This window comes from Bos javanicus, chromosome 16 (genome assembly GCF_032452875.1).
Source record: "Bos javanicus breed banteng chromosome 16, ARS-OSU_banteng_1.0, whole genome shotgun sequence".
Lineage (NCBI taxonomy): Eukaryota > Metazoa > Chordata > Mammalia > Artiodactyla > Bovidae > Bos > Bos javanicus.
This window is the reverse complement of record NC_083883.1, coordinates 61975893-61989257: the sequence shown is the minus strand read 5'-3', so window position 1 is coordinate 61989257 and position 13365 is coordinate 61975893. Positions and strand designations below refer to the sequence as shown.

Below are 13365 nucleotides of genomic sequence, written 5' to 3'. Positions count from 1 at the left end.
ACTTACATTCTATCTTTTCTTTTTTTCCTTTCTTCCCTTTAGAAGAAGAAGAAGAAGGAGACGATGCAGCAGACTGGGCCCCTGATGAGTGCTGGGAAGTAACATCCACAGAGGAGAGATCATAGGCAGACTTTCTGCTAGAATGATCCTCCTGAATGCCTAAACTGTGACCCCCAATACTGTCAAAGAATAAGTAACAGTGATTAAAGAAAGAAATAAAAAGTTTCAACTCACAGCTAAAACTATAGATATTTTAAAATCTATTTAGTCACAAAGAGAATATAACTATAATCAAAGATGCTTTCCACTTGTCTTGTTTTGTCAGTACCAGAAGCCTGCATTATTCCCTATGGCTCAATTTATTACTGAGAAAAGTCTTAGGCAGTTTTTTACTGAAGTGAAACCAATAAAAATGGGTAATTCGGACACATAAAAGAAAAAAATATAATGCTGGATACTGAAAAATGTGAGCTCAATTTCTATTCAAATGTATAATTTATTATTTTCCTTCTAACAATCTTACAGGGAATAATATGTTCTACTCCAACTCAGAAATAAAATATAATAAATCATATTGATTGGTGATACTAAATGTTACCACAATTAAATCCTTACACATCTTGATTAAAAAATAAACCTTTTCTTTGAAGTTCAAAATTTAAAACTACACTTCTGCTATAATCTTAATAATACTTATTTTCATTAATCCAGCTATATATAACTAATTTTTTGATTAAATTTTTTACAGGATAATTACTTTATAATAATGTGATGGTTTTTGCTATATATCAACATGAACAGGCATTAGAGACACAGGTGTTCCCTCCCTCTTGAATCCCTCCTTCTACTTTCCTCCCCATCCCACCCCTCTAGGCTGTCACGAGCACCGGCTTTGGGTTCTCTGCATCATACACTGAACTCCCACGGGCTATTTATTTTACATACGGTAGGTATAGGTTTCAATGCTATTCTCTCAAATCATCCCACTCTCCCCTTCTCCCACTTTGTCCAAAAGTCTGTTCTTTATGTCTGTGTGTCCTTTGCTGCCCTGCATGTAGGATCATCATTACTATCTTTCTAGATTTCATATATATGAGGATATAACTAATTTTTAAAAGATCATCCAATAATTTTATGTGCATTACAATTTGTAATGTGTGAAGAAAATTATACTGCATGTGAGTGACTACAGATTATTTTATATGGTAACAAAATTTAGGGAGGAAATTCTCTGGCGAAATATGATTCACTTACTATATGACACTGTACAAGTAACAACCTTAGGACTTCAGTTTCCTCTCTCAAGTATGAATAGTAACAAAAATATTTATCATATCAGGCTACTAGAAGAATGAGTTCATACAGGGAAAGCCCAATCAGTCCTCTTAGTAACTTAACACATTAAAGTGAAAGTGTCAGTTGTTCAGTTGTGTCCAACTCTTTATGACCCAATGGACTGTAGCCCACCAGGCTCCTCTGACCATGGGATTCTCCAGGCAAGAATACTGGAGTGGGTTGTCATTTCCTTCTCCAGGGGATCTTCCCCATCCAGGGGTCAAACCCTGGTCTCCCGCATTACAGGCAGATTCTTTACTGACTGAGCCACCAGGGAAGTCCCTTGTACATTAACTGCTCAATAAATATTAACATTATAATATCGCTACTATTCAAAGATTTGCAAAGTGTTTGATGCTATTCCAATTATAAAAAAATTTACTGATTACTTAGGATCATGTGGTGCTGGAGAAGACTCTTGAGAGTCCCTTGGACTGCAAGGAGATGAAACCAGTCCATCCTAAAGGAAATCAGTCCTGAATATTCATTGGAAGGACTGAAGTTGAAGCTGAAACTCCAATCCTTTGGCCACATGATGTGAAGAAATGACTCATCTGAAAAGACCCTGATGCTAGGAAAGATTGAAGGTGGGAGGAGAAGGAAATGACAGAGGATGAGGTAGGTTGGATGGCATCGCCGACTCAATGGACATGAATTTGAGTTAACTCTGGGAGTTGATGATGGACAGGGAAGCCTGGCATGCTGTAGTCCATGGGGTCGCAAAGAGTCAGACATTACTGAGTGACTGAACTGAATAGGATCATGGAGCCAAGTGTTTAGCTAGTCATCTTCAACTCCGTTATAGAAAACCATTTCTTAATCATCTCACATTAACACACCATGGGATAATTTTCCCAATACTAACCTCGACCGGGGATTCACAGATTGATTTAACAATCTATATTTTGTTTATTATGTGCCAGACTCATTCCAAGTATTTTGTATTTCACTGAACATTCATAACACTTAAACAGAGAAGAAAACTGAGGCACAGGGAGATAAACAACATGCCCAAAGACAAACTAGTAGAGTCAGTATTTAAACCCACGTGGTCTGGATCCAGAGCCCATGCTCTTAATAACTACTAGGCTATGCAGCTTCTACATGATCTTCAAACAAGCAAAATCTGACTTATATCCAGACCTCAGTTCTCATTTGTACATTTGTCTCACTCTTCAGATTTTATTCCATACTGTTAACACAGTCTTACTTGGGTTCAAGAGCTGACTTTCTTTCTGTCAAAGTCCCACTCCCTGCAGAGGAGACAAAATCATCTTCATAGGAAATGCTGCTTAAAGGGGTTGTGATGGCATTCAAAGGCCGTGATGCTGATGTTCCTCTTTCCAACCTGTCTTCAAATTCTGTCAAAAGTAGTAATTGAAATGTGTTTTAAAATAAAAATTTAAAAAACTACAAGCAAAGCATTCCACAACCTGGGGATTAACAACATGGATTTAGGAATATTTTAGTTTTCTTTTATTAGCTCTTCTTTTCAAGTTATCTTTATATCTGATAATACATTTTTAACTTTTTATTTGGGAAATTTTCAAACATATATGACAGTAGAGAGTCATATAATGAAACTAATGCATCCATTATCCAGCTTTAACAAATAGCAACACAAACTTCATACTCCCTCCATCTGTAATTCTCCTCAAATATTACTTTGAAACAAATCCCAGATAACATCTCAACTCTAAATATTTCAGTATAACTATAATATCTTAATGAAAATCTAATAGAAGGATTTAAAAACAAATCCAACCTTCTTGTGGAAAAAAAATTGAGGGGGTTGATTTACAAGCACTTTGCTTTAATCAAAAGAACTTTAATATTCAAAGAACTTGAAAATGACCACTTATAGAAATAAGTGTTAAACAAAAGAGATAAACAGGCACATATAGGTCTGCACAAGATCAAATGAAATAGCTAACTATGAATTCTAGTCAAATGTAATGGGAAACCCAATTAAGCGTAAGATGAAAAGATGAAATCAATTCATCTGTCAGATAAATCGTTCACTATGTAGAATGGAAATGAAAAAAAAAAAAACCCCACAGTATCCATAGCCTATTTCAGGTTCAGCCTCACTCACTCTCCAACCTGGGAATTCTAAGGTGATATTAGCATAAGATCGGTAGAATCCACCTATGGTAGGAAGGACAAAGAAAGGAACTTGAAGGAATTGAGTCTGCCACACAAAAGGAAATGCTGCATTGCAGGATCTCAGGGATCACAAGGGTACCTTAAAAGTTATTATTTTAGGACCCAAATATACAGCTACATTACTGTTCAAAGTCTGTTTTTAGCATTCATTTAGACAAACAATAACAAATTTGCTTCCATATTAGAAATGTTACTACAGCTGCCCCTCTCAATTCTTGACCATTATAGTCCCAAAGATCTATTTGTTATGAGTCACACACAAATCACCATTTTAAGAAATACATATATTTTCTATCTAAATATATAACTCTGGCCAGAGTAACCCGAGTATACACTTGATAATATACCAATCTTGAACATCATCTAAGAATTTCTCTGAATCAGACCAAAATTTCCATAACCATCAATCAACTACTGTTTTAATCACAACAGCTAAAAAATAAAATTTTAAAGATTAAATTACAATACTCTAGTTGAAGCTTGCAGATAATTGAGATTAATTTAGATAATGATATATCTCTACTACCCTTATAATGAATGATGAAAATCTGTAGTTAAGTATTATCTTGTACAGGATTGCAAAATAATTTATCCTAAGATAACATACTGGAGAAGGAAATGGCAACCCACTCCAGTACTCTTGCCTGGAAAATCCCATGGACGGAGAAGCCTGGTAGGCTGCAGTCCATGGGGTCGCTACGAGTTGGATACAACTTCACTTTCACTTTTCACTTTCATGCATTGGAGGAAATGGCAACCCACTCCAGTGTTCTTGCCTGGAGAATCCCAGGGACGGGGGAGCCTTGTGGGCTGCCGTCTATGGGGTCACACAGAGTCGGACACGACTGAAGTGACTTAGCAGCATTAACAGCAGCAAGATAACATACAAATATTACAAGGGTTACTATTTTTCTCACCTTTTCCATATAACTTATATGATTTTGTAAAAATATTAATGACACTATGTGGACTTCCCTTTGCCAATTCTTCCCATGGTCCTTTGGTTTGTGTACCACCTATAGGCCCAAAGAGTGGTAAGAATTTTTCAGCTTCCTTCTGAAACTCTTTGATGGGTTCATAAGCATTTCTTTCTCCAGCACAAAATTCCTTTTCTTTCAAGATCTCTGTTAACTTCAAAGGGGATTGTTCATCTCGATGTCCTTCTTCTTCAGAGAGACTGCCCTCACTAAGAAGAGGCCCTTCACTGACGGAATCTATGCTAGAACCAAGAGACATCTTGGCTTTGTCTTGAGAACAAACTTGCATATCAGAGCCAGAAGAGTCGGTCTGCCTCTTACACAACTGCGCTAGCAGCCCTTCTGGTTTGGGTCCAGGAGATCTCATTCTGAGGTTTGATATGGCACTATGAGGTCTTATCATCTCAGGAAGCTTTTTAAATTCACTGAGGTTGCCTACACCAGGAAGATCATCATCAAAAGTTGCATGAGATACACAGGTTCCCAGCATCTTTTGAATTCGAGCAGAGAAAACATCTTCTGCATCCTCTTTCACAGGTGGACTTATAGCCTTGGTCCAATGTCCATCTTCTTGTGGTGTTCGCTGCACATCACACTCAGTGTTCCATACTGACCCATAGTTAACGCTAGCCCCAGCTAATTTTCTGGCTTCACTTTCAATCCTGCTGGATAAAGAAGCAGCTGTTGCTTTCAAGGCTTCAATACGATCCAGTTTACTTTTATATTGGCTAGCACTAGATTTTAACAAGGCATCTGGATGAGCAGTTGGTGAGGTCAGATATGGTTGAGGTGTAAAAGTTAACGGCCCCGAAGCCATATTATGATTCTTCCTTGTTGGTAAAATGGATTCTAAATCCTTATGCAAAATTCCTACATGCTCTAGATTCAAGAGATGGGAAAGTAAACTTCCAGCTGTCCCAACAAGAGGCTGTGGTTGAGGATGGTGGAGTCGTGGACTTAGTCTGTCAGGCTGCATCCATGAAGGATCCATCAGGTCCTTTCTGGAAATGAAAGTTACAATATGTTACCACAGGACCTCATAACTAAGCCATCCTTTTCTTTTTTAAAGTTTTGCATTTGCTGATTATAAGAATAATGCATAGCCACTGCAAAAAAAAAAAAAAAGACGAGGACAACAACAACAAAGGATGAAAAGGATAAAGATCACTCATAGCTAACCAATGAGAGAAAGGCTATCACTAGTTCACTTAGAATTATATCTTTCCAAACCCTTTTCTACATGTATGTTGTGTTTGGTGGTGTTACTTCCACAAAAATGAGATTTTATCATACATATTGTTTTGTAAACAGCTTTCTTCACTATGACATTTTTTTTTAAACTAAGTCATTTTTAAAACTTAAAGAGAAGGCCTTATAACCCTTAAAACTCTATGGACAAAATTTTTCACAACATTGGCTCTACCTTTCCCTTTAAAAATAATGTTTCATAAAAGAGAAATGCTTAAGATTATAGGCATTATATTACTCTAATCAACGTATATTTAGTAAGCATCAAACAGTTAGGTTTTAACATTGTGCATTCTAAAGAAATGAGATGAATACAAACTAGTTCTCAGAAATAACCGATAGTCCATCCACAGAGGCTAGAAACAAAACAAAGATGTCCTAGATGACATTATATAATTCACTTATGTTTCCAGACTATGGATACCTCCCTGTATATTAAGGAATACCATACACAAAGATTAAAGGCTGGTGTTAACTATTAAGAAGATCTTTAGAGGAGAAAAAAAAATGAGGTTTCGTCCTTGGCCTTGTCCATTATTTTTGGATGATGACATGAAGGTGTGCTTATCAAATCTGTAGATGATAGAAAGCTAGGAGGCATGGTTAACCCAACATATAATCAAATTATGACTCAAAGGTATTTAGACAGGCTGCAACCTCAGACCAATCAAATATGAATAAATATGAAGTCCTACCAATTAAGTTAAAAAAAAAAACCCATCTGGAAGAGAGTAACCAGGGAAAGGAAATGAAAAGCATGTCATGCACAGTTTGGTTGAAGGTTATGTTGTAGCAGTCTTTCATATTAAAGGACTGCTATGAAAGCGGAGTAAAGGAAGACTAGTGAATGGATTCTATGCCACAGAATATAGACTATTACGTATGCAAGGTGTGAAGTTATTAGTGCCCAAACTAAACTAGTAATGGTAGTAATGGAAATACAAAGCAAGTTACAAATAAAAAGGTACTGCTGAGTAAAAATCTGTGATCTTTATATTCAAGTGTTTAGAATGCTAATTTTAACGGTAGAAGAACAGCCATACACAAAAAAGGAAATAAACTTGATCAATTAAGACCTAATCCTTCAGTTTCAAAAGAATTAACAGGGGTGACAGACTAATAAACAGCTAAACACGATGCCATTAAGTACTAATACGAAAATATATAAAGTTCAATGAAATTCCCTGGTGGCTCAGACAGTAGAGTCTGCCTGCAATGCGGAGACCAGGGTTCAATCCCTGGGTCAGGAAGATCCTCTGGAGAAGGACATGGTAATCCACTCCAGTATTCTTGCCTGGAAAATCCCATGGATGGAGAAGCCTGGCAGGCTACAGCCCACAGGGTCACAGAGTTGGACATGACTGAGCAACTTCACTTATAATAAAAGTTCAATAGGGTATGCTTTTCTGGTGGCTCAGCTGGTAAAGAATCTGCCTGCCATGTTGGAGATGTGGGTTCCATCCCTGGGTTGGGAAGATCCCCTGGAGAAGGGAATAGTTACCCACTCCAGTATTCTGGCCTGGAGAATTCCATGGACTGTATAGTCCATGGGGTCACAAGAGTCAGATATAACTGAGCAACTTTCACTTTCAATGCAGAATGGTGGAACAAGAAGGGAAAGGAAAAGAAATGCTGTGCTTTTAAGCACAAAGAAACCAAGAGACACAATGCACCTGAGTCTGAGCAAACTCTAGGAGATAGTGAAAGACAGGGAAGCCTGGCATGCTATAGTCCACAGGGTCACAAAGAGTTGGACACAACGTAGCAACTGAACAACAACAACTGAGAGAACTCAAAGAATTTACAAGGGTTAAATGCAAAGTACTTAGATCAGTGTCCGAAATGTAACAAACAATAAATGTTAGCTATTTTTATCAAACTTATTACTCTCTTTGTGGAGGGTGGTCATGGGGGTCAGCAAGGGGTGAGAGGGTCATATGTACATTAACCCCAAACCAGTGACTTGATTTTTATTTGTGCATTCCCAAAAGAGAATTTTAAAATCTTTCTCTTCCAAAAATGATTATTTCAAAGCATAATTTATAATCATGCAGTCTGAAGATCACCTTAACTTTCATGGACAAATAGGTTTGTTTGTTTACTGCAAACAATACAGCCCAAGGGGGAAAAAAAAACCTTTTTCTTAATTTAAGGTAAAATAGCCCTCAGTCACCAATCTGAATTCAAATCAAATCCCCTCTTAGTCCTTGTTCATTTGTTCATATGTGTATCCAAATACAGCTTTTGAGAGGTAAGATATGTTGATGCAGGAGTTATATGAAGAAATTTTGAGTAATAATAAATAAAGAAACACCTTTTCAAAAATATTTAACACAAATACTTAAAAATATTAATTCCACTGTGATTTACTTATCCAACAAACTTTTTTCATGGGTTGAGGTCAGAGAAAGCAAGAGTACTTCCAACTGAAGGTGATCCCCAAGAGGAACTGCTATTTACACCAAATATTAAAGAACAGGGAAGAAACTAAACAGCAAAATAGGGCATGCACCAAGTACAGATGTATAACCATGCTTAAGTGTCCATTAGAAGATATTAACCAATTTCTAGATAAACCTCTTGTTCTCACAGAAGGTCAATGAACAAAATTCACTGGGCATAGACCACTATAGTAAAAATCACAGAAAGAAAGAACCTTAAGCATCTGTCATTCTCCCCTTTATACCTGGCAAGAGGCTGTGGAGGTTCTGACAGAGACATGTCACTACTGGAAGATGCGCTTAGGGGACGTTCTTGCACTTTGTTCTCTTTGTCAGATTCTCCAGATGGCTGATACCCTGGTCTGGTCTGTAAAAAAAAGGGTATTTTTATCTGACTCCCATAATAAAGACACATTTATACATAAGACAAATATTAAGTCACTTCAGCTTTACAAAGATCATGAAATGCCGGAGCTGTTTTCCTCTCAAATAAAACCAATTTAAATTAGTTTGTCTTAAAACCAACCATTACGGTTAACAGCAAAAATTACACCTGAAATCCAACAAGGGCACCTACAATTAATTCACTGTGTACTTTGGAGGAAATAACACTCTTTCTAATTCTCTTTTTCACCTAATCAGTGGAAATGCTAGCAGTACTTCCCCTTCTCAGAGTTGTGTTTACTGAAACTTAAGCCTGTAAAGCTTTTAAAATGGTAAGTGGCACACAGCATAGACTCAGATGCTATTTTTATTATCCTTAAAAACAAAATCAATACTCATAAAATTAGCATACTATAATAGAATATTCTCTCATTTCAGCACAGATAACAAAACTAGGTTTTTCATTATTAACACAGTCTAACTTTGCTCAGTAATACAACAAAAACTAGGCAAGAATATAACTAACCAGAAATGAGACAGATCAACAATCACTCTAGGAAACTAACTGAGCACTTGTTTTCAATTGTATTTATAAAATTACTCTGCATATAGAATAAACTTCATGAAAGGCCATCATTATTATCAATACTGTCTGAACATATGTCTGAATATTAGGAATGGTGAGTAATTTTTAAATATTACAGCAAGCAAGTTTTTCCTAACCATGAATTACCTCCCTTTCTAATTTTGTCAGTACCATTACCTGTGTTTCCTGCATAATATGTTGATGAGTTGGCTCTTCAAGCAATGACTTTTCTAGAAGCAATTTGGAGTAAGTTTCTTGCAGTCGCCTAGTTGCTGATGGCTCAGAAGGAGGCACATTTTTCACTTTAGTAAAGGCTTCTTTCTGTTTCCGGTAGAGCTCCTGTAATCGTTTGTTCTTCTGCTCAGTGGCCTCCTTTTGGGCCTTCTTCTCCTCATTCTGTTTCCTCTTCCTTTCTTCCTGCTGTCTAACAATGTACTGTCGTACCTCATCTGTATCATAGTGACGCTTTTTAGAAATAACAGGGGGATCTTCATTAGCTGTTATTTTGTCAGGTTTTCTTTTTATTGGGCTATGACTTCTAGGAGCTTGTATGGATGCTGATGACTTCTGATTCTGTAACTCTCCTGTCTCTTGTCTTGCAGTCTGAGCTGCTGAATCCAACTGGAGGTCATCAAGAATTCCACGAATTTCAACAGGTAAAAAGTCCTTATTTAAGGCAGCATTTTCCTCCTGTTTATTATCTGGAAGAGATGGAACTAATTTCTTTACATTATTTTCTGACCGAGCTCTACTTCTTGAACGTTCTGAGTTTCGTGGACGATGTCTATGTGAAACATCCAATCTAGGATCCGACTCTGCTCTTCCAATATGGCCCCCTGCAAAGTATGAAAATTCTATATTCATTTCTAAGATTTACTGCATTAAGGAGAAAATTAGGAAATTTCACTTTAACTCAAATATCTTAAAGTGTCTTATAAAGAACATAAGAAAAGAAAAACAGAGAACAATTCTGATACTCCATAGAAACTGTACTTCCACAGCATTTTTTTAGTGTATCTTTTAATATTTCTGAAATAAGGACAATCTTGCTATTTATGTGAATATCTATTAATAATTATCAATATCAACTATTAATAGAGAGATACAGTTCTCTCCCATATGCATATTTAATGTTACTATTTATCTCTCTCCCCAAACCCTCAATCAGTTGTTAAAAAACTGATGTCAGGCTGCCACAACTCTCCAATGAATAACAGGAAAAAATTCAATATATAGAAAAACAATCATTTTATCAACTAAATGTTTGCTGATGTGGCTTAGTCTTAGACTGACAATGGTATGAGTTTATTTATAAGTCAGATAAAAAGAGCAAATACAAAATATGTGTTAACTTCTATCAAATAGCATTTCTTACTGAATCCATTTCAGAAGCTCAAATTGAGGCAATTTTTTTTCAACTGAAAAGGAAAACTGGCTTGTAGGTATTTATATTTCATTTCCTAAAATTAGTGTTCATGAAAAAGTAACTAGTTATTTCAAATGGCACTCATGACATTTTAAAAGGAGAATGGACTTGAGTGTCAAACTAAAGAGTGCTGGATCTAGATCAAATTTTGTCACCCACTGACTGTATATCCTTGAGAAAACTCACTTCTCTCTCAGGGCCTGTTTCCTAATCTGTCAAACAAACAAACAAATCCAACCTTGTGCTTGTATCTACTTCTGCTTGTATCTATGGAGATAAGACAGATTGGACTTAATCCTCTAAAGGTCCCTAATAGTCTAATAGGATTTGATTATATGATGCCTTGCTATTTATTCATAATGACAGATAAATATAATTACTATAACACAAACAAAATTCTTAATAAGGATCAACATAACATCTATATATGGAAATTACCCATAGCCAAGCCCAACAGAACATTTCTTCTTTTTTAAGCTACATTCACAATTAAAAAGCAAAAATTTAAAGAGTATTCTTAAAGGAATATTTTCATCTCTCAAAGTACTTACACAATCAACTTTTAATCACTTTGCTCAACAATTTAAATGATTAAGTAGTTTAACTAACGTAACTGCTCACCAAATTTAGTAGTTCTTTCTCTTCCACTTCTGTCACTTGATGCTGCTCTTCGATCTTTTTGCTCTATTCTAGGTGCAGGACCAAGAATTTTCTTTACTAATTTTTGTCCATCTCGCCAAGACGATGTACTAATCAGATGACTGCTACCTAAAAAAGAAAAGATATATATATATATATAAAACTTAAATTTTAGCTGTAAGAAGTACTTCTTACTTAACCATACAAGTACTTGTAATTAATCTTTTGCTTATCTTATGCCAAAGTCAAAATATTTACAATCTAATTTTATTTTTAAACTCAAGTCCCCCCCCAAATCAATTAATGGAGTCTGTTTAAATTTTTATTTACCCACACACCTCAAATACTAAGTGTAAAATGCTTTGAAAGTTAAGTATCAAATATTAATGAATTATGAAACTTTAAGCAGGGCACCAAATTCAACAATTTTGGCACAGAATAAAAATATGTCTTAACTATAAGTGTTTGGTTTTACCAAAATTAGCACAGTACCTGACACAGTAAAATGTATGTCTGCTGAATGAGCAAATGACTTAAGCAAAGCATAGAAAAAAACCTTAAGGAAACATGTAACAAAGAGTTAACAGTGACTACTATCTTTGAAGGGGATGGTTATTACAGAGAATTTAACATTGGATTTTACAGACATATAACACATTACTTTTTAATGCATAAAACAATGACACTCAAAAAGCAAATATCATCAGTGCTTTAAACTGCCATTATAGAAGTTCATAAAAATAAAAGTATATTCCAATAAATACAGCTGTTTACCAAGAGAAAAAATTTTCATTTATTAGCTTGAGACAGTAAAAAAAAATAAAATTAGACCATTATTTCAAAACAGTGACTTAAAAAACAAAAAATACCATGAAAGACCATTTATAAAATAGAAACCATTTTAAAAAATCTGCAATAAATATGCAAAAGTATTTAAATACAAAGCAATATAAAAATGTAATAGAAATGAAAATAATGAAGTAATACTTTAAACCTAATTAAATTAGAAAAAATACTTTTACATTCTAGCCAAAGCTGGTAAAATTACAGTAAAAATCATTTTTACTATGCTTGTTGAAATATCAATGGATATAGTTTCCTTTTAAAAAATAGTATTACATGTCAAAGGGGTCATTTCCCTTGATCAAATAATCGAAGTAATAGAAATGTATCCAACAGAAAGAAAAAAAATAAATGACAATGTTCACTGTATTATTTTTATAATATCAGAAGTAACCTAAATATTGAATAGTAGATAAACTATGTTTCTATTAGGAGTACTGTGTGGCCATTTCCATTACAATTTCTATAAGAAATAGCAGAAATATTCGTGTCCTAAGATGCTGAGAGAAAAAGATAAAATCTTATAATACAATGACTACAGTAATCTACTACTGATTTTAAAATTAAGAAAATACACAAAACTATTAGTCCTTTGTTTAAGTAAGAGCAGTGGTTTTTATCTGTTTTTTTCTATTTTCCAAGCTTTCTGTGATACTACTTTGCATCTATAATTTTTAAAAATATTTAGAGTACCATTTAAAAGTTTAAATGAAAGTAGTTTTAATGAAAACGTCTATCATTAAAAAACATGAATTATAAATGTGTACTATTTACTTTATAAAAGCTTTTGCACCTTGCTATTAACCTTAAAAAGTTTATCTAAAATATTTAAATGGTTTTAAGTCTACTGTTCAATCTATTTATAAGATACTTCATGTGCTTAAGCAAAATGGGAGAATAGGTTTCTCTTCAATTTCAGCTTAATTTTCTGAATCAAGAGCAAGCAATCATGAATATGCTGGGTGGTTATTAATGTTGGCTTCCAAATATGCTGGGTGGTTATTTCTAAATTCTGGCTTTCTGGAATAGTCCCATGCAGTCATTGGTAGAAAAAGAACTTTTACTATAGATAAACTCTTAAAATAGCTTTAACTCAATTAAATGACTCTCTGTAGCAGTCACTGCCACAGTATACACATGGCAGAATTAGCCCACCACAAAACTGGATAAATACAATCCAAGATCAGTATTTACAAGTTACAGTGGTCCCAGTGTTTCCTTTCAAACTATGCCCCTCACAACAATATCACATGAAAAACACTCTTACATTTTTTTAATGTAAGAATTAGTTTAGTTTACACCCAGGTAATTCCTGTTCCT

The 13365-nt window shown here is 34.9% G+C and overlaps 1 protein-coding gene across 3 annotated transcripts in view; it reads right to left on the bottom strand.

Moving 5' to 3' along the window:
- CEP350 (centrosomal protein 350) overlaps nt 1-13365 on the bottom strand; it is a 160848-nt gene that overhangs the window by 97447 nt on the left and 50036 nt on the right. For all 3 annotated transcript variants that reach the window (XM_061383371.1, XM_061383373.1, XM_061383372.1), the window contains exons 9-14: nt 11185-11331; nt 9315-9973; nt 8413-8534; nt 4419-5479; nt 2546-2696; nt 7-179 (exon numbers count right to left, since the gene is read on the bottom strand). In XM_061383371.1, the coding sequence (XP_061239355.1) occupies nt 7-179; nt 2546-2696; nt 4419-5479; nt 8413-8534; nt 9315-9973; nt 11185-11331 (2313 nt within the window). The remainder of the gene's footprint in view (nt 1-6; nt 180-2545; nt 2697-4418; nt 5480-8412; nt 8535-9314; nt 9974-11184; nt 11332-13365) is intronic.